Genomic DNA, 20,850 nt, shown 5'->3' with positions numbered 1-20,850 from the left:
ACAGTTCCATTATTATTGTTGTTGTTGTTATTACAGTGGTACCTCAGGTTACAAAAGCTTCAGGTTACATACGCTTCAGGTTACAGACTCCGCTAACCCAGGAATAGTTTTTCAGGTTAAGAACTTTGCTTCAGGATGAGAACAGAAATCGTGCTCTGGCAGCACGGCGGCAGCGGGAGGCCCCATAAGCTAAAGTGGTGCTTCAAGTTAAGAACAGTTTCAGGTTAAGAACGGACCTCCAGAACGAATTAAGTACTTAACCCAAGGTACCACTGTATATCCCACCTAGAGTCCCCTAACAGGGACTCCAAGCAGTTTACAGCTAAAAAATTATTTCACTCCATTTATCTGTGGAAGGTGTTGCACACAATCCTTTCCCTTACACATTTTTTTCTTTACAACAACCCTGTGAGGTAGGCTAGGAGGAGAGGATATAATTGCTCACGGTAACCGAAGTAGATGTGTATATGAGGTTCATGTGTGCGGTGAGATCATGTGCAAGAGAAGCTTCCTGATCAGAGAAATGTTTGAGGGTAGGGGAATGTCCTCTGCCTGAAACCCTGAAGGATGGCTGCTGCCGGTTTGTGTAGACAATACTGAGCTAAGATGGACCAGTGTATAAGTCAGCATAAGTCAACTTCCTGTTTTCCTTTGGGGTTAATTCTCCGCAGGCTTTATATATATTACATGTTCTACTGGAGTATCCTAACAGCAGTAGTAATTTTGCTGCTGCCAGCCGGCAGAGAATTGAACAAAACTGACAGGTGGAGGTGTCCGGAGGCGAAAAAGCAGAGATGATTTCCAGCTCAAGATCGCAAGCAAAATTCCTCTTTTTGTTACCGGCTGATACCTGGGAGAGAGAGAAAGAGAGGGAGGGAGAGAAAGAGAGTGCATTAGCAAAGATGCTTTGCAAACTCCCCTCCTCCCTGACAAGGGATGAGATGCACTCAAGCCAATCCTTGGGCATCTTCCAGGAGCACAGCGGTGGACCTGGGGAGGGGTCAAGGGAGATATAAAAGCTAGGCAGAGAACCAGTTGGCTCACCTTGCCGCAGGGGAAAGGCTCAGGGGATCCAGCTAGGAGTGGAGGCAAGGCAGCCACACAGAGGATGAACCCCAAAGTTATGTACTCCCTCTGGGTTTTGCTGCTGCTGCTTTTTGCTCATCAACAAGGAAGAGCCAAGCCAGTGACCAATGTCCAGGTAAGTGGAGGGGGTAATGGATGGGGTCAGAAGGATCTGGTTGCATTTCAAAGCAATCCAAACCCGAGCTACACTTTCCAAAGCAATTCGTGAACCAAAAAGCAGCCTTTGAAACTTGCACTGACTGCTCTGAATTTTGCAATGCAAGTTCTCCAGCTGGGTAATGGGCATCAATAAATGTTTGTGCTAGGGTAAAGCAAGCACAGGGACGCAGGTGGCGCTGTGGGTTAAAGCCTCAGCGCCTAGGACTTGCCGATCGAAAGGTCGGCGGTTCGAATCCCTGCGGCGGGGTGCGCTCCCGCTGCTCGGTCCCAGCGCCTGCCAACCTAGCAGTTCGAAAGCACCTCCGGGTGCAAGTAGATAAATAGGGACCGCTTACCAGCGGGAAGGTAAACGGCGTTTCCGTGTGCGGCTCTGGCTCGCCAGATGCAGCGATGTCACGCTGGCCACGTGACCCGGAAGTGTCTCCGGACAGCGCTGGCCCCTGGCCTCTTAAGTGAGATGGGCGCACAACCCCAGAGTCTGTCAAGACTAGCCCGTACGGGCAGGGGTACCTTTACCTTTACCTTTAAAGCAAGCACATAGAAATGCATAGATTTCTTTTTAGAGAGAGAGAGGGAGAATAGAGAAATGCACTACAAAAAGAGATATTGCAAAAAAAAATGTGCACATTGGGCAAAATTGCAAAGGTTTTATTTTATGGCAAATATTTCATTGCAGAGGAGATTATGGTTAGGGGCTGGTTTGGGAGCAGTGGTTAGAGTGTGAGACTGGGGTTCGAATTCCCCCACTCAGCCACGAAGCTCACTGGGTGTGACCTAGGGCCGGTTGCTGTATCTCAGCCTGCCCTACCTCACAGGGTTGCTGTGAGGATAAAATGGGGAGGAGGGGACCCACCATAGCTGTCAACGTTTCCCTTGTTTTAAGGGAAATTCCCTTATTCCGAATAGGATTCCTCGCAAGAAAAGGGAAAAGTTGACAGCTAATGGGACGGACATATGCCACCCCAGGCTCCTCTGAAGAATGGTGGGATAAAAATGCAGCAAATAAATACAGATTATTAGTGCTAAGTTTTCAAGTGTAATTCGTTTTTAGTTTTGGTTGTTGTTTTATTCATTGCAAACTAATGTTGAGAGCCGAACTTTAGATGGGAGGAATGAGAAATCGAAAGTGACAGATCTGTCCCATCTTTAGGTAAGAGGAAGGAACAGCCCCCAGAAAAAAGCCAAGTGGGGTTTTCCAGTGGAATGAAGGGAAGAGGCTATAAAGACTCACCTGGACCGAAGTTGGAGGTGATGCAAAAAGGGGTGAAGCCACCCCAATAGTTAGAAGCAAGTCAAATTTTATAGGCGTCAGCTTGCAGGGAAGGGGGAAAGCAGAGAGGGTGAGAGGAGGGGGTGGTCTTGGCTTTGCTGGTGCTTATTTTGTTTATTCTGTTTGCTGGTTCTTATTTTGTTTCACCCCACGACGGGGTGAGCTCCTGTTGCTCGGTCCCAGCTCCTGCCAACCTAGCAGTTCAAAGGCACGTTGAAGTGCAAGTAGATAAATAGGTACCGCTCCGGTGGGAAGGTAAACGGCGTTTGTGCTCTTCTCTGGTTCGCCAGAAGAGGCTTAGACATGCTGGCCACATGACCTGGAAGCTGTACGCCGGCTCCCTTGGCCAATAAAGCAAGATGAGCGCCGCAACCCCAGAGTCGGTCACGACTGGACCTAATGGTCAGGGGTCCCTTTACCTTTACCTATTTTGTTTCTCTTCCTTCTCCCCACACCCTTCTGTATTTTTCAGACCCTGTCTAAGTGGTTAGACGAGGACCTCGAACAGCCAGCAGGGTCCGAGGAAACAGAGCAGGACCAAGATGAGACCCTCCTAACCGGAGGAGCCTTGGAACAACAGGATGCTTTGCTGCCATGGGCCAGGAGACCCCAGGAAGGGGTGCCCCTCTCAGAAAGCAATTTCCAGAGGCTCTTCAATGATCTCCTGGGCTCCTCCCGGAGGTATCGGGGAAGGAGCAAAAAGGGCCTTTCAAGAGGATGCTTCGGGGTCAAGCTGGACCGGATCGGGGCTCTGAGTGGGCTGGGGTGCTGAAAGGCAGCCCGGCAGGTAAGTGTCCACAACTGGAAGATTCTGGCCTGGTTGCATCAAAACTAGATGGTTGTAATGCGCTCCACGTGGGGTTTCCTTTGCACGTGAACCGGAAGCCGCAGTCCGTGCAGAATTCTGCAGCACAATTGCATACAATAGCTGTGCTCAGGGATCTGCTACCGGGCCAAGTTCAAGGTGTTACTATTAGTATATAAAGCCCTTAACAGCTTGACCAGTTTACCTGTGAGAACACCTCACACACACACACACCCCAAATATGCCCACTCGATTGCTTTGATCGGCGGAACTGGCACTACCAAAGGTGCCACAGAATCCCTGTTCTGCATTTGTAAGAAGTCCGTCCTTCAGTGTGGCGGCAGCACCTTTGGAACTCCCTGCCTATTGACTTCAGACAGCTGCCTTCACTGAACTCTTTTTGGTGTCTGCCAAAAACCGATAAGCCCGGCTGGATGTTTAAAAAGTCGGTGTGAGTTTCGATCTGTTTCTAATCTTCTTCTTTTTTAGCTTTTCGAAAGTGGTTGATCTTTCTTACTGATAATCTTATTACCTTCTTTTGTAAACCTCTTTGAGGTTTTTGTTTTACAAACAAGTGGTGTATAGGTTTTATGAAATATATATATATATATAAATAAATTTCAGGCAGGAGTTTCATGGGGTTCATAGAGGTTGGGCAGCCATCTCTCAGGGATGGTAGACCATCAGAGCCTTAGACATTTTCCCTGACACAGGGTCTGCCAACCTTACTTGTAGGCTGGTTCCAATACCGAGAAATGGTTCTGGGCACCAGAATGCAACCAGCTCTTTGGGCTACAACATAATGTCCCTCCCCCAACCCGGGACTCAGGGAGGGGGATTCTGTGAGCACCAAGGAAGTCTCCTAAAAGAACAGAGGATGCTATAAAAGGTGCTAGTCCTCATGGTTCTGTGTGATTTACCATATTTTTCGCTCTATAAGGCACACCAGACCACAAGACGCACCTAGTTTTTGGAGGAGAAAAACAAGAAAAAAAATATTCTGAATCTCAGAAGCCAGAACAGCAAGAGGGATCGCTGCGCAGTGAAAGCAGCAATCCCTCTTGCTGTTCTGGCTTCTGGGATAGCTGCGCAGCCTGCATTCGCTCCATAAGATGCACACACATTTCCCCTTAATTTTTAGGAGAGAAAAAGTGAGTCTTATAGAGCAAAAAATACGGTAAATGGAAACGTAGGAACCTGCCTTCTACTGAGCTTTGGTCCATCTAGCTCAGTACTGCCAACCCTGACTGGCAGCGGCACTCCCGGGTTTCAGGCAAGGGATGTCTCCAGCGTTACCTGGAGACGCCGTTGAGGATCGAACCTGAGACCTTCTGCATGCAAAGCAGGTGTTCTGCCACTGAGCTTTGACGCTTCCCCGCAGGGACCTCGTGGGCAACCTCTGCCCTAATACACACCCAGCTCTTTAGGCAGCACTTGCGATCTGCATTTCTTACATTAAAAATAATATTCCTTGGGGGAGGGAATCGACCAATCCAATTAAATCAGGGCGCCTACTCTTCCACTTGCAGGAAAAGGTTTTCAGCCAATTAACCTTGCCAAGGAAGGCAGCTAAGCATGACAGACGTGTTGAGCTTCCTCTCTCGTAGGGCTGTTCCAGAGAGAGGCTGTTTCAGAACATGATGTATTTTCGTTTCCCTTTCTTCTCCCCCGGCAGGACCCATCGCCGGCAGGACCCATCGCCTCCCAGAGAGACAACCAACACCCTCATTCATCGCCAAGACATCCCCACCTTCAAGCAAAAACCTTCACACCTCCTGCCTCTGCCTACCTCCCTAGTGCGATTCGATCTGTCCGGACTCATTCCCCCACGCACTCGAAGCTGCTTTCTTCCCCCGCATACAAGTCATGTTTAAACTGCTGCCTTCGTGACCAGAAGCGGTTAACTTTCTTCTTTAAGAGTTAGCCAGATTCAGGGAAGATGGGGGCAGCGCCCGTTAACTACGATAGCAAAACAGAGACTCCAAGGACAGGAGCAGTATACCCTGAATACCAAACCCTAGAGGGGAAACAACAGCTGAAGGGAGGCTATATGAGAAGCATCCTGCTAGCAGGCCAATCTGGTCCAGGATCCTGTTTTCTCAGTGGCCAATCAGATGCTTACGGGAGCAGGACATGGACACAGTTTGGAATTCCCACTTGTGATTCTGACAGGGGAGGTAGAACACCTAACCATCATGGCTATTAGCCATTGATACCCTTCCCCTGGGACGCGGGTGGCACTGTGGGTTAAACCACAGAGCCTAAGGCTTCCCGACTGGAAGGTCGGCGGTTCGAATCCCCATTACGGAGTGAGCTCCCATTGCTCGGTCCCTGCTCCTGCCAACCTAGCAGTTCAAAAGCACAAAGTGCAAGTAGATAAATAGGTACCACTCCAGCAGGAAGGTAAACGGCATTTCCGTGCGCTGCTCTGGTTTGCCAGAAGCGGCTTAGTCATGCTGGCCACATGACCCGGAAGCTGTACGCCGGCTCCCTCGGCCAATAAAGCGAGATGAGCGCCGCAACCCCAGAGTCATCCGTGACTGGTCCTAATGGTCAGGGGCATAGCTGTCAACGTTTCCCTTTTTTAAAAGGGAAATTCCCTTATTCCGAATAGGATCCCTCGCAAGAAAAGGGAAAAGTTGACAGCTATGGTCACAGGTCCCTTTACCTTTACCTTTACCCTTCTCCTCCATGAATTTCATAGAATCTTAGAGTTGGAGGGGGGCCTAAAGGACATCTAGTCTAACCTCCTGCACTGCAGGAATCACGGCCCAAGAATCCCTGACAGATGGCCATTCAGCCTCTGCTTAAAAGTCTCCAAGGAAGGAGAGTCTATCACCTCCTGGGGGAGTTCGCTCTGCTGTCCAAGCAGCTCTTACTGCCAGAAAATTACCGTATTACTAATGTTTGGCCAGATTCTTCTTTCTTGTAACTTGGATCCCTGGGTTCGAGTCCTACCGTCCAGAGCAGCAGAAAACAAGCTTGCTCCATCTTCCAGTTTGCCTAATCCTCTTTGAAAGCCACCTAAGTGGGTTGACCATCATCTTTCTTTGAGTGTGGCGTTCCCTAAAAAAAGGAGTTTAGCATTCCCACAGGTGGAAAACAGGAGGCCTGGCTAGTTGGTACTTTGGGCCGGCCCAGCATAGGCAGTTCTTCTCAGAGGTGGGCAGGTGTGAGTGAGTCAACCCAGAAAAAACTCGCAGAATATCTGACGCTCAGCTTTCTCCCATTAAACATTACTTCACCCATCCAGAGCCTTCGGGCACTGAGGGAACCAGAGAAATCAGATCGCGGTCCTCACACCCACACCTCCAGTCAGTGCTCTCTCATTCGTGGCAAAGGTGTGTGTCTACAATAAATCCTATCTAGCTTTCGTTCCGTGTCTTGTTCATGTGCAAAATTCTGCATGCGGACAGTTGTCAAAATAAAGTGGTTTTCATAATTGGTCCGATTCATTTCCAATATGCTGTGTGTGTGTGTGTGTGTGTGTGTGTGTGTGTGTAAAAAAGAACGCAATTTATTTCTTCCAACTCTCGTTTAGAATATGGCTCTCAGACTTGGAAAAGACCCTGAAAATAGACTGCAGAGTGTCCCTGTTTGGGGGGAAATTAGGGGGAGGGTTGGATCCTGCGCTAGTCCTCCTCATCTTGAGAAAGCCAGGGTGTTGGAGTGGTTAAGATTGTCTGAGATTGTCTTTGGAGAAAAAGGTGGAATATCAACCAATCATACAAACAAACTTGGCTGGATACAACCCAGAAGGAGAGCCCTAAATCTGGATCAGGCCATCCTCCTCCTCTCACCGGATACTTCAATGGGAAGCCCCACAAGCAGGTAAACTGGTGAATCCAATCGCTGGGCAATTAAACTTGACCTTAACCACACAGGGTCCAGAGTTATGAGAAGGCAGGAGAATGTCAATGTTTGCAAGGGGGCCTTTGGTTTTGCAAAAAGAAATATGACAGGGGCAGATCTCCTGCGTAGGTGTGGATGTTGTCTCCTGGTGCTCAAATCAACGCACGGGGGTGTTTGCACAGTGAAGGAACTGTCGTGTAGAGGCCCTCAGCTCAGCTAAAATGAAAACTGCCGGTATGGGCTTTCAACAACACACAGAGGCACAAGAAGATTTTGACACTCGCATTAATGCAGAATGCTTAATGATTTGGGCAGGCAAGGGAAAAGAGCAGAGTGTTCCTGCTGCCAAAGAAATGACGAGGAAGGGAATATGGCCAGGGGCGAGTCCTGGAGCATTGGGTCTCTGTGTCAGCGCAAGCATAAAATGAAATATTTTTTCATGGGCAGCCAGGATTTGTCTCCAAGCTCACAAGAATCCCAAAGTTCTCTCAAGCCGGCCGTGGACTATTTGCAAGAGAAAGGGCCGGATGCAAATCAGGAGAAAGAGTGAACAGACAGAGAAAATTATGCCCATTTTACAGGTGGCAAGTAGAGGCTGAGGTCTAGCAGTTTGCCTAAGGGTTCTAGAAACCTCAGCGAGAGAAAGGGAAGGATACAAAAGAAGCGGTAGAAAGAATGAACAGACAGATGCAATTATGCTAGGGCTGCCATATGTCTGGATTTCCCCAGACATTACCGGGATTTCAAAGGCAGAAATGACAGGGGGGGGGGGTTCTGAAATGTGGCGCTTTGTCCTGGATCTTAGGCAAGTCAATCGAAAAATGGTTTTTTGGCGTTTTTGTAAAAGAAGAAAGCTCAACAACTTTTGGGGTGTCCTGGTTTTTACTTCTTGAAATATGGCAACCCTAAATTATGCCCATTTTACAGGTGGCAAGTAGAGGCTGAGGACTAGCAACATGCCATAAGGTTTTTAGAAATGGTTGTTTATATTCTTCTAAGGGTTGGAGAACTTGTAGTCCTTCGGATCTTGCTGCATTCCAAGTCCCATCATCCCTGACCATCGGCTGGGAAAGGAACCCAACATCTTGTGGAGAGCTGCAGGTTCCTTGACCTTGCCCACATCATAGATCATAGAATTGTAGAGTTGGAAAACGATATACCGGTCATATTCTAAAATGTAAAACAGTAAAATTTAATAAAAATTATGGGAGGGGATTCTAAATGGGGGGGGGGGTGGACAGCTTACATCACAAAGCAATCCTTTCATGCACACGCAAAGTAATGTATTTTCTCTCGCATAAAAGGCCGCAGCTAATTAAACGCGCCTGCCCATTCCCGTCCTGGGCAAAAGTGCTTGTTCCGATTAGCATATAAATGATAACAGCCGCCCTTTGAAGTGAGCCCAGCGTGGGAGATGAAGGGTCTTCCATCATCAAGAGGGGTGGGGGGCTGTTTCCCCCCAGATGGGAGCAGGTGGAGGAAAGCAGAGGTGCGCTGGTCTCGGTAGTGGCGCCCGCCCTGTGGAACGCCCTTCCAGCAGATGTCAAAGCGAAAAACAACTACCTGACATTCAGAAGACATCTTAAGGCAGCCCTGTTTAGGGAAGTTTTTAACGTGTGATATTTTACTGTATTTTTGGTTTTTATGGAAGCCGCCCAGAGTGGCTGGGGAGGCCCAGCCAGATGGGCGGGGTATAAATAATAAATTATTATTATTATTATTATTATTATTATTATTATTATTATGAGCTGAGCTGTAAAACCTTGTTTCCCAACCGGTGCCAAGTAGATTTGCAAAAGGCGATTTCACAGCATGGGCCAGGCTTTTGCAAAATATGCAAAATTAAAAGTGCACAGAGATAACGTTGCAGGAGAGGGTTCTGATCCCAGCAGATACCCAGGCCTTAATCAAAGCATTCTAAAATAGCTAAACCACTCTATTTATGTATTTATCTCATGTCTACAATTGAGGTGATGTGCATCGGGTCCATCTAGTTCAGCACTGCCAACACTGGTTGGCAGCCAGGGCCAGATTTAGGTTTGGTGAGGCGCTAAGCTACTGAAGGTAATGGGGCCCTTGATATGTCCAGCTGTCCTTTGTCAACAACAAATTGTCACTGTTTTTTTGTGTTGAATATATGCTATATGGTAATTTACGGACCTAATGGGTATCTAAAGCCATTTGTACATGTCGCCATGGAACCAGAATGTAGGCACCCTATATATAGAAATGAGCAAACCAGTGATATTTTAGGGAGCAGGCTAGCAGGAGGGGCCCATTATTTACATCACAGGAGCCTACACAACACAAAACACTGTTGCTGCATGTAGGTTTTATTTTATTTGTTTTTTATCTTATATTTTGGAAGCGTACATCCAGTTTTTTCTTCCTTTAATTTTTTTTTTGGGGGGGGGCAAGAGAGTGGGGCCCTAAGCTATAACTTGTTTAGCTTATACGTAAATCCGACACTGCTGGGGAAGTTCTCTCCAAGGTCAGGTGATATTCCCAGCCCTCTTAATAAATAATTTTATTTATTGCAACGATACAAGATCTCTCTCTCCAAGCCCCCCCCCCCCCAGTTGTTTATTTCCTTGACATCTGATGGGAGGGATTGCCACAGGGCGGGTGCCACTACCGAGAAGGCCCTCTGTCTGGTTCCCTGTAACCTCACTTCTCGCAATGAGGGAACCGCCAGAAGGCCCTTGATGCTGGATCTCAGTGTCCAGGCTGAATGATGGGGGTGGAGACGCTCCTTCAGGTATACAGGACCGAGGCAATTTAGGGCTTTAAAGGTGAGGACCAACACTTTGAATTGTGCTCGGAAACGTACTGATTTACATTACCCTCCAACTTATTCCTCCATTTCTCAATAAAGGCATTATCTTGTTGTGTGCCTTCCCTGGTTCTCACCATGTTGTTGTTTAGTCGTTTAGTCGTGTCCGCCTCTTTGTGACCCCCTGGACCAGAGCACACCAAGCACTCCTGTCTTCCACTGCCTCCCGCAGTTTGGTCAAACTCATGTTGGAAGCTTCGAGAACACTGTCCAACCATCTCGTCCTCTGTCGTCCCCTTCTCCTTGTGCCCTCCATCTTTCCCAACATCAGGGTCTTTTCCAGGGAGTCTTCGCTTCTCATGAGGTGGCCAAAGTCTTGGAGCTTCAGCTTCACGATCTGTCCTTCCAGTGAGCACTCAGGGCTGATTTACTTCGGAATGGAGAGGTTTGATCTTCTTGCAGTCTATGGGACTCTCAGGAGTCTCCTCCAGCACCATAATTCAAAAGCATCAATTCTTTGGCAATCAGCCTTCTTTATGGTCCAGCTCTCGCTTCCATACATCACTACTGGAAAAACCATGGCTTTAACTATACGGACCTTTGTTGGCAAGGTGATGTCTCTGTTCTTTAAGATGCTGTCTAGGTTTCTCATTGCTTTTCTCCCAAGAAGCAGGTGTCTTTTAATTTCATGACTGCTGTCACCATCTGCAGTAATCATGGAGCCCAAGAAAGTAAAACCTCTCACTGCCTCCATTTCTTCCCCTTCTATTTGCCAGGAGGTGATGGGACCAGGGGCCATGATCTTCGTTTTTTTGATATTGAGCTTCAAACTATATTTATATATAAGCTTAGCCATGCATACCATGTCCTAGACTTTAGTCATCTCATGGAGGGTGTTATCTCATTGCACCCTCCAATTTGGACAAATAATAATTCTGGTAGCAGTTATAGAGCTGTTACGTTAATCCCCTGCCCCAGTTCCTTTAAGATATCCAAGTTGTAAAATCGGATGATTTCTGGGCAAAGTACAGTCAGCTATTAACCCCCGTTTCCCTATCGTCGCGGAGTTGCCTAATTTGGGGACGCACCCGTAACATAAGTCGTGGCCCTGCATTTGCCTCTAAGAAAGAAGAAAAGACATTTCTGCTGGTCCGCGGCCGTGAACGGTTTGGCGGCTCAAGAAAGCGTCTATAATTGCTCTGTTAAAAGCAGGGTGGGGGCAGAATGTGTCATTTCCGAAAGACTCAGCACCGCTGGCTGGAACCAGTTCCCTTATCAGAGCCAAGTGGCTCAGCTCGCTGGGGTCCAGGCCGGCTGGAAGCAGCAAGGAGCCATCCTCCGAAAGGGGCTTATAAAGAAGACTCCCTGGGTCTGCGAAGAAGTGTTTTGCATCCCCAGCCAAAGCTACGAGACCTCAGAGGCCCGAAGAGAAGCAGGGATGATGGATGCTGTGGCCTGGTGTCGCTGGTCCTCTGTGCTCTTGGTGTTCGCCCAAGCAGGCCTGGGTTCGAGTCATCCTGTGGCCTGGAGTCCTTCCAGCGAAGAACTGCGGTCCTTTCAGGTGAGGAAGGAGGGGGCAGGTCAGAGGTGGTGTGTGTGTGTGTGTGTGTGTGTGTGTGTGTGTGTGTGTGTGTGTGTGTGTTGGAAAGTCAGTTTGGTTGTTGTTTTTTTAATTTTTAATTTTTTTTACCAACAACCAAAACACAGTGAAAACAAACAGTGAAAACCCCCAGGCGGCTGATACATTGGGTATACATAATCAATAATAACATATTCAAATAAACCATATGTACAATTCTACATACCTTAACACTCCTCCCTCCACAAGGTTTATTTAACTTTTAACATTTTAATTGCCCCAAATTGTTCAGACCTACCCAAATAATTCAATATCTTCTCAAACCAATCCTCCTCCTTCTCACTGACCTTAAACCCTTTCATTTTATGTATCTTCACAGTTAGATATTCTAAGATTATAATATTTTTCCATTTTTCCCTCCATTGGTTCACCCCTAGCTCTTCTGCATTTTTCCAATTACTTGCTATAACCTGTCTGGCTGCAATTACCATCAATTTTACCCATTTATATTCCTCTGTTGTTTCTAACTCGGTGCAGTTTGGTGGTTGTTGTTGTTGTTGTTTAGTCATTTAGTCATGTCCAACTCTTCATGACCCCATGGACCAGAGCACGCCAGGCACTCCTGTCTTCCACTGCCTCCCGCAGTTTGGTAAAAATCATGTTGGTTCAGTTTGATTAGGAAGTACTTAATTCACACTTGCAGAAATTTATCCAATTGATCAAACTTAGAACTCACCCAAAGGCAAATTGAAATCCAACTATCCTTCAAAATTTAATCGTTATTCGGTTATATTTGTAGATCTCAGAGCAGCAGTCAAATGCAAGATTAAAAACGCAGAATGCATAATGAAAACAAGACAAACCATTAACCCTCCAGCCCCTCCCACAAGTTTTTTTTTTACTCTTCTGAATTTTGCAACAAGCTTCTCAAACGAGCTCCAAAATGCTCATCATGGTGAAAATAATGTAAGAGCCAAGTTCGAATCGCCATGGCTCCATGAATCTTGCTGGGTGACCTTGGGCCATTCATCATTTTTTAGTCTGACCTACCTCACAGGGTTGTTGTGAGGGTAAAATGGGGGCAAGGAGGAGAACCATGTATACCACCTTGAGATCATTGAAGAATAAAGATGGATTATAAATGTAATAAATAAATGAAATGAAATGTTTTACATGGGGGGGGATAGTGCTAGCAAAGAATGATGATTAATGGATTCTATCCAACTCAGTCCCTTTAGCTGCGATTCTTGCATTGTAGGAGTTTGAGCTAAATGACCCTTATGGTCCCTTGCAACAGCACAATTCTAAGATTCCTACTCAGAGGAACGCCACTGGAATTAATGGACCTATGTCAGTCTTCTCCATTACCTTCAATGGGTCTGTTCTGAGTCAGACTAGCATTGGATGCAACCAAAGAGAATGATAATTTGAACTTGTTAGCTGCTCGTGAGCAGAAAAAGGTCTTCGCAGCTCGACCAGCGTGCACTGCAGGAATCAAAAGGATTACATATAGTGGGGGTGGTAAATTTTGGAGAGAAGAGAGAAGGGAACTGGCATCCCCAATTTTTATTTTGATTTTTTTTTTACAGTGGTACCTTGGTTCTCAAACTTAATCTGTTCCGGAAGTCCGTTCCAAAACCAAAGCGTTCCAAAACCAAGGCACGCTTTCCCATAGAAAGTAATGCAAAACAGATTAATCCGTTCCAGACTTTTAAAAGCAACCACTAAAACAGCAATTTAACATGAATTTTACTATCTAACAAGACCATTGATCCATAAAATGAAAGCAATAATCAAAGTACTGTACTATAAAATAAATAAGACAGTATTTTAGATTATTAAAAATATATATATATTTTTCTTACATGCACTGATGATGGTCATTGTTTGGATGGGGGGCTTTTATCCATTTTTGCAGTCACACAATCAATCAGTAGCTGAACTGGGTTCCACACAGTCAGAGAAACAAATTAACTGAAAAAGCCTCAAAAAGAAAAACACAAAATAAATAGCAAAAATAAAAGCACCAAACTTAATCCACTCTGGAAGTCCGTTTGATTTCCAAAATGATCGAAAACCAAGGCACAGCTTCTGATTGGTGCAGGAAACAATAGCTGACAGTCGCATTGGACATTCGGCTTCTGAAAAATGTTCAAAAACCAGAACACTTATTTCCAGGTTTTCGGCGTTTGAGCACCAAGGCATTTGAGAACCAAGCTACCACTGTATATCCTAAAGGAGTCAAGAGGAAACTTCTGTTTGAAGGCTGAGGTGGACTCTCAAGCCAAGATTCCCAGCTCCACATAAAGGTAAAGGTAAAGGTACCCCTGCCCGTACGGGCCAGTCTTGACAGACTCTGGGGTTGTGCGCCCATCTCACTTAAGAGGCCAGGGGCCAGCGCTGTCCGCAGACACTTCCGGGTCACGTGGCCAGCGTGACATCGCTGCTCTGGCGAGCCAGAGTCGCACACGGAAACGCCGTTTACCTTCCCGCTGGTAAGCGGTCCCTATTTATCTACTTGCACCCGGAGGTGCTTTCGAACTGCTAGGTTGGCAGGCGCTGGGACTATTCTTCCGCAAATTCAAAATCTAGATCCTTCTGGTTCAAAATCTCTTTCTTCCCACCAGTTTCCCCAGCAGAAGACACTGTTCAGTTGAGGTTTTGGAGAGAGGAAAATGCAGGTGTAAAAAGACGGCATTTAGCACACTAATATTTAACACCGTGCCCTGAAAATCCATTAAAAATAATTAAGATCTTTAAAAAAAAGACCTCACAGTCAAATTTTAAAAGGTGGCAATTCAAAGAAAAGTCAAAGCCATGTGCTAAAACTGGACCAGATTGTAAATTTTCTGTGTGAGTGTGTAAGAAAGAAAGCAGCAACTGCTTTGATATAATATTGATTGCTATGATGATCGCAGGAAGGACCATTTATCTCAGTAGCAGAGCAACTGCTTGGCATGCAGAAGGTCCCAGGTTCAAACCCCAATGGGATCTCCAGGGAGGACTGGGGGTGTCCCCTGCCTGAAACCGTGCTGCTGCCAGTCAGTGCTGGTAATACCCAGCTAGCTGGAGTCAATTGTCTGACTCAGAAGTAGGAAGCTTTCTAGGTCCTCACATTCTGAACTGAGTTTGTTTCTTGATATTCTTTTTTTAAAAAGTTTTTATTGTTAAAATAATTAATACACACATATTGCAAATATACAAGCATACAAACATACATTTCATACAATCCTTAAAAATCTTCAAACATACCTACACGCAATCCCACAGATAATTCCTTTTCCCATCGCCATCCACCACCCCTCACCCCACCTTTGTGTTAGACTTCCAATCTACTCAATTGCAATTTCTTTCCACTTCTGTTACTTTCTTTCACACACCTTTAACCTAATTTCATGCTTCTTTTTCTATTACACATTGTTATCCATCTTATTAAGTATTTCAGTATTTGAAATGGAACGTGTTTATTCTAACAGGAGTTCTGATTTTTCAATATGGTTTTGCAAGTATCCTTTAAACACCTTCCAGTCCCTGTCTATTTTCTCTTTTGGGATCCTTCCAATTTCTCCCATTGTTTTGGATATATTGTAGTACTCCAATAATTTGGCAAGCCACTCTATTTTTGTCGGTATAATACCACTTTTCCAATTTTTCGCAATCAATATTCTAAACAGATATTCTGTTTCCATCCCCTCTGATTTTAGGACCTCCTGGAGCGCCTGAAGGAAAAATTTCCGGAAGGGGAATTGGAGGCTCCCATCTCAAGGTCTGATGAGGCAGATGACGGCTCTGACGTTATGGACCTTGTTGACGCAGAAACCCTCTCTTCCAGCCAGCTCAGACTTCAGACTTCTCTTCACCCTGCAGAAATGGAGGACCACTGGATGAAATTCCTGGCTTCCCCAAAGCGGAGGAGATATTTCTCAGGATGCTTCGGCACCAGGCTTGAGCGGATCGGGACCCAGACAGGCCTTGGGTGCAATGTCTACAGAGCCCGTAGGTCTCTTTCTAAGGAATCTCGTTGCTGGATTGGGTGGGCATGCGGGATTCATTTATTTCACAAAACTCGCTTGCGAGAAATATTAAAATTAGCTGCTGAAAACAGTGCAGGCAACCTTCTGGGTCAAACTGAAACAATCTACTCTGTGCTCTGTCCAGGCAAGCAATAGGCAATTTTCAGAGTTTAAGGATGCCTTTCCAGGCAGGCAAAACTACTCAAGGAGGGTGCAAGGCAGGGTTGGTTAGGGGGTGTGGCCTGTGAATAGGGGGTGTGGCCTGTGTAACCTCCCAAGGGCCAGACCAAGAATCCTGGAGGGCCACAAGGTTCCCCATCCCTGAGCATTTCATATGATCCAGCATAGCTGTCCTTATATCACGCTCCTTTGTCAGAACGAACCTCGATAGAGAGGAATGAGCTTGGAAAGCAGCTACTCCTCATGAGTAATACTGCTCCTTTTAAGCAGAAGGAGAACCCTTAACTCAAAAGATCTTTCGCTTTTTGTTTTTAGGTTCTTGGAGGAAACCCAGAAGTTGAAATCAGATGAGGACCTCTTTGTCGGCTGCCCCAAAAGTTTGGAAAACAAAGGCCATAAAGTTTATATAGACTGTTAAATCTGTTTGAGAGCTCTCTGCACACAGTCCCTCTCAAGAATCATACCCCTTCCTATACAATATAAAACCCTGTATATTCATATTGTATGGGCTCCTGCTACATTTGAAGCTTAGTGGTGTGCCACTGAGACCGTCTTTCGGCTTACTGGAACGGGGGCTTTGGTGCTGCAAAATCTGAATAAACGTTTTATAGAAATGGAGTGTTTTCACTGTGGTGTAGCGATAGCGGAGAAATTTCACAATTTGCATTCATGAGCCTACATAATTTGCACACCCTGAACCCATATGCATGTGACCACAAGCTTTGAAATACACATGCCTCTGAGACTTGCAAAACATTTCCCGACCAAAAGAATAAAAAATAAATAAAGTATGAGGAAAAACTTGTGTTAAAGTAAGGATCACCATACTTCTTTTGGGCTAAGGAGCACATTCAGAATTTTGAGGACATGTCACAAATGCCAGTCACAAAATGGCGGCCAAGGCAGTGGTGTGGCCTATAAAATAAAATGACCACAAAATGACGGGGGGATCCTTTCTACTAGTGAGGAAAAGGTCCCTTCGTCAGTCACTGCTACATTTGTTCACAGAGAGAAGCTCATTCCCCCTCTCCTCTGTTCAGAACAAAAAGGAGGGTGGGTGTCCGATCCTTTCTCCTTTTCAGAAATTTACTTTTTTTAATTGGCAAAGCATCATCAGCTGACATTAAACAATAAAACCATTCCCTCGGCCCTAACACACTTATATGCATTCATTAATACAGGCAGCCTATACGTCTAAATAGAAGTCCACTTATTGGGGTTGGTGATTATGAGATAGCAGTTCTGCCATAGAAAGGGAGATCTTCGCTTTCCTGTGGTTTACAGGAAAAACTATATAACGGTATAATTAGATTGATGTCACCAAAAGCATTCAATATATTATTTATATATAAGAATTCAGTGATAACATGGTCCAATCTTAGGGGTCAGGGAAAGCCTGGGCAAAAAGACAAGCCTTTGCAAGATATCAGATGTTGCAGATCAACAGTGCTTCGTGTCTGGAAGAGGGGAGGGTGTTCCATTGGAGGAATAACAACAGAAAATCCCAGTGTCTGGGATAATAGGGTGAGGTGAAATCAGTAAAAATTTCCCCTGATGTTCTAAGTGAGACGTGGGGAACCTTTGGCCCTGCGGATACTGCAGAGCTACAACTCACATCATTCATTGGTGATGTTTGCCAGGGTTGGTTGGGAATTGTAGTACCACATCACCCAGAAGACCAAAGGTAATAATAATAATAATAATAATAATAATAATAATAATAATAATAATTTATTATTTATACCCCGCCCATCTGGCTGGGCCTCCCCAGCCACTCTGGGCGGCATCCAAAAGAATATTAAAATACTATGATACATCAAACATTAAAAGCATCCCTAAACAGGGCTGCCTTCAGATGTCTTCTAAAAGTCTGGTAGTTGTTGTTCTCTTTGACATCTGGTGGGAAGGCATTCCACAGGGTGGGCGCCACTACCGAGAAAGCCCTCTGCCTGGTTCCCTGTAACTTGGCTTCTCGCAGTGAGGGAACCGCCAGAAGGCCCTCGGTACTGGACCTCAGTGTCCGGGTAGAACGATGGGGGTGGAGACGCTCCTTCAGGTATACTGGACCGAGGCCGTTTAGGGCTTTAAAGGTCAGCACCAACACTTTGAATTGTGCTCGGAAACGTACTGGGAGCCAATGTAGGTCTTTCAAGACCGGTGTTATATGGTCTCGGCGGCCGCTCCCTGTCACCAGTCTGGCTGCTGCATTCTGGATTAGTTGTAGTTTCCGGGTCACCTTCAAAGGTAGCCCCACGTAGAGTGCATTGCAGTAGTCCAAGCGGGAGATAACCAGAGCATGCACCACTCTGGCAAGGCAGTCCACAGGCAGATAGGGTCTCAGCCTGCGTACCAGATGGAGCTGGTACACAGCTGCCCTGGACACGGATTTAACCTGTGCCTCCATGGACAGCTGTGAGTCCAAAATGACTCCCAGGCTGCGCACCTGGTCCTTCAGGGGCACAGTTACCCCATTCAGGACCAGGGAGTCCTCCACACCTGCCCGCCTCCTGTCCCCCAGAAACAGTACTTCTGTCTTGTCAGGATTCAATCTCAATCTGTTAGCCGCCATCTATCCTCCAACCGCCTCCAGGCACTCACACAGGACCATCACCGCCTTCACTGGTTCTGATTTGAAAGAGAGGTAGAGCTGGGTATCATCCGCATACTGATGAACACCCAGCCCAAACCCCCGAACCCTGATCTAAATTATTGCCTTCTCAGACAGGATACCCGGATCTATTTTACATACAGTTTGAGGACACTGGCAGCGACCAAAGTTCACCAGAGTCCACCTCCTCTCTCAACTTTCTGTTTTTAAATGCTCACGAAGCTTCCCCACTGCCTGTGTTTTGCTGTCTCCAGCTTTCCCTTGCCTTATCTAGCCCAAGCAGGCAGGCACAGCTAGTAGCCACCAGCCACCAAAAGCCATCACAGAACCAGCAGTGGCTGTGAATCATACAAAATCCTTGCCTTTTTAAAAATCAAATATCCTTTATTAGGCATAGCAAGCCACACATTATCAAACAGACACTGTATACAAATTGTGCAAAATAGGAGCTCAGCATAACAAGGTTTGTCCCAGAGAAAATCAATTTGCATAAATAAGACAAGACAACACTACCACATCACCAATCAATTAAGAACCACTAAATCTCTTTATAATGGTCCAGTCCTTCTACATGGACAGCGCTCAAAAATTCAGCCACTATTAAAAGTAATTTGATCATTCCTGTCCGAGAGCAGATCCTGAACCGTTGGTAGCATAGAAATGAGCCTATTGAGTTGTAAAGCCTCTAATAATTGTCTCCTCGTAAATAGACAATATGGCATTGAGAATTTATTCATGGAATGTTCATGGCATGAATTTGCCACAAAAAGGAGAAAATTTTATCATATTTTGGAGAAACAAAATTTGCACATAATTTGTTTACAGGAAACCCACATTACAAGATTACACAAAAAAATTCTAATAAATAAAAGATTGGGTCAAGAATTTATTTCTTCTGACAAAGTCAAAAAAAGAGGAGTGGTTTTCTACATCAAAGATAAATGGAATCCAAAATTTGTTTTCAAAGATGAGGAAGGAAGATATATCGCAGTTGAAATTTCAGCACAAGGCGAGAAATTTTTGTTATTAGGAATCTATGCACCTAATGATGGCAAAGCGGAATTTTTCAAGAACCTGGAAGCAAGTCTGCTGGAATACTTGGATTATAAAATTATTTTGATGGGGGATTTGAATGGAGTTGCATTTAAAGATGTTAACGTTTAATTTAAAGGGTATTAATATTGGGATTCGGAAAACTGTTATAAGGATATGCAGTGAAAGTCAACTAAGGGGAAACGAGGAAGTCATTTTACAAAGTAAATAACTGTTATTTTCAATAAGGTTAGGATTTATGTTTTGTTTGTTTTATGTTTTTGTTTGTCGTTGATATTGTAAAAACTAATAATTTTTTTGCAAAAAAATAATAATAATTGTCTTCGGGCATAATGCCAAAATCACAAGAAAAGAAAATATGCTCCAAATTATCAGGTTCCTGTTTGCTACATTTGCAGAGACACTCTGATTCTGGGAGAGCTAAATACTGTATCTTCCTCTCACTATCAACATATTAAATCTGGCTAACATAAACAGCCTGCACAATTCATGATTCTTCAGATTTGTCATTGTATCCCTTTTGAAAATCTCTACACAAAGGGAGATTTAAATAGAGAGGAGAGCAAGTGCCTTGCTTAAAACTGCCAGTCAGGGCCAACAACACTGAGCTGGGTGGAGTGCTGACAGTGAAAGGCCCCCTGAAAACCTTCCTGCTTTGTCCTAACCTGATCTCCCACCGATCCCTGATTTCCTTGCTCCCCTAAACGCTGCCACCCCAACCAATTTTTAAAGCCCTTGATTTCTGGCTGCAAGAGTAGACTAGGTTGATGACATGCAGGGATCTGAGGATTCAGAACCGCAGCAGGAACAATTCTCCTGTTTGTTTCCCCCCCAAAAGGAGCGGAAGAGAAAAATTAAATCCATGCTGGGATAAGAGAGGCAGGTTCTGTTGACCCGGGAAAGGGTTCTGTGGTTCATCATCCCCACCTAGCTTAAGGGAGCTGGAGGGAGGTCTGATTCAGCACCTTGGAGAGAAGCCAAGGGTCTGGATCACATCGGAAGCTTATTATTTTCTGGTTCCCAGCAAAGCAAGCTTGCAGGGAGGCTGTCGCACAAAAATGCAAACCGTTCCGCCAAGGTCAAACCACTTTCAAAGAAAATGACACTCTGGGCGCAAATTGATGCATCGGAACAGTGCTTTTCACTGCCATAGGGGAACTTTTTGAAAAATTGTACTCAGTGCTACTCCTGCTCGGAATTTGACCCCAGTCACATTCACACCATCTAATAATAATGATAATTTTTATTTTATACCCCAGCCATCTGGCTGGGTTTCCCCAGCCCCTCTGGGCGGCTTACAACATATAAAACAGAACAAAACATCAAACATTAAAAAACAAGTGTCAGAGCTGCCTCTAGGTCCCAGCTCACAGAGGACCAACGCTAGGCTGTAGTAATGTACAAAAGTCTTTATTGAAGTTCAGTGTCCATTTCAAAGCCACAGCGTGCAGCCCTACGTCTTAAACCCTAGA

General features: G+C 45.5%; 2 protein-coding genes across 3 annotated transcripts; both read left to right on the top strand.

The window, feature by feature from the left end:
* Positions 1-891: 891 nt before the first annotated feature.
* Positions 892-6,206, top strand: LOC307222198 (C-type natriuretic peptide 1-like). Of its 2 annotated transcripts, none has more exons than XM_079987378.1 (3): positions 892-1,201; positions 2,988-3,306; positions 4,996-6,206. In XM_079987378.1, the coding sequence occupies exons 1-2, from the start codon at positions 1,109-1,111 to the stop codon at positions 3,285-3,287; spliced, it is 393 nt and encodes a 130-aa protein (XP_079843504.1). In that variant the 5' UTR covers positions 892-1,108; the 3' UTR covers positions 3,288-3,306; positions 4,996-6,206. The 2 variants fall into 2 exon arrangements, with proteins under 2 accessions (XP_079843504.1, XP_079843503.1); XM_079987377.1 differs by having other exon boundaries at positions 896-1,201; positions 2,988-3,302.
* Positions 6,207-11,170: 4,964 nt separating this feature from the next.
* On the top strand, positions 11,171-16,331 carry LOC307222191 (natriuretic peptides B-like). Its single transcript, XM_079987367.1, has 3 exons — positions 11,171-11,506; positions 15,229-15,520; positions 16,033-16,331. Exons 1-3 carry the CDS (start codon positions 11,384-11,386, stop codon positions 16,056-16,058), a joined length of 441 nt encoding a protein of 146 aa, XP_079843493.1. The 5' UTR covers positions 11,171-11,383; the 3' UTR covers positions 16,059-16,331.
* The last annotated feature ends 4,519 nt before the right edge of the window (positions 16,332-20,850 follow it).

This window comes from Podarcis cretensis (assembly GCF_951804945.1).
Source record: "Podarcis cretensis genome assembly, chromosome: 8".
Classification (NCBI taxonomy): domain Eukaryota; kingdom Metazoa; phylum Chordata; class Lepidosauria; order Squamata; family Lacertidae; genus Podarcis; species Podarcis cretensis.
This window is presented reverse-complemented; position numbering and strand designations above follow the sequence as displayed.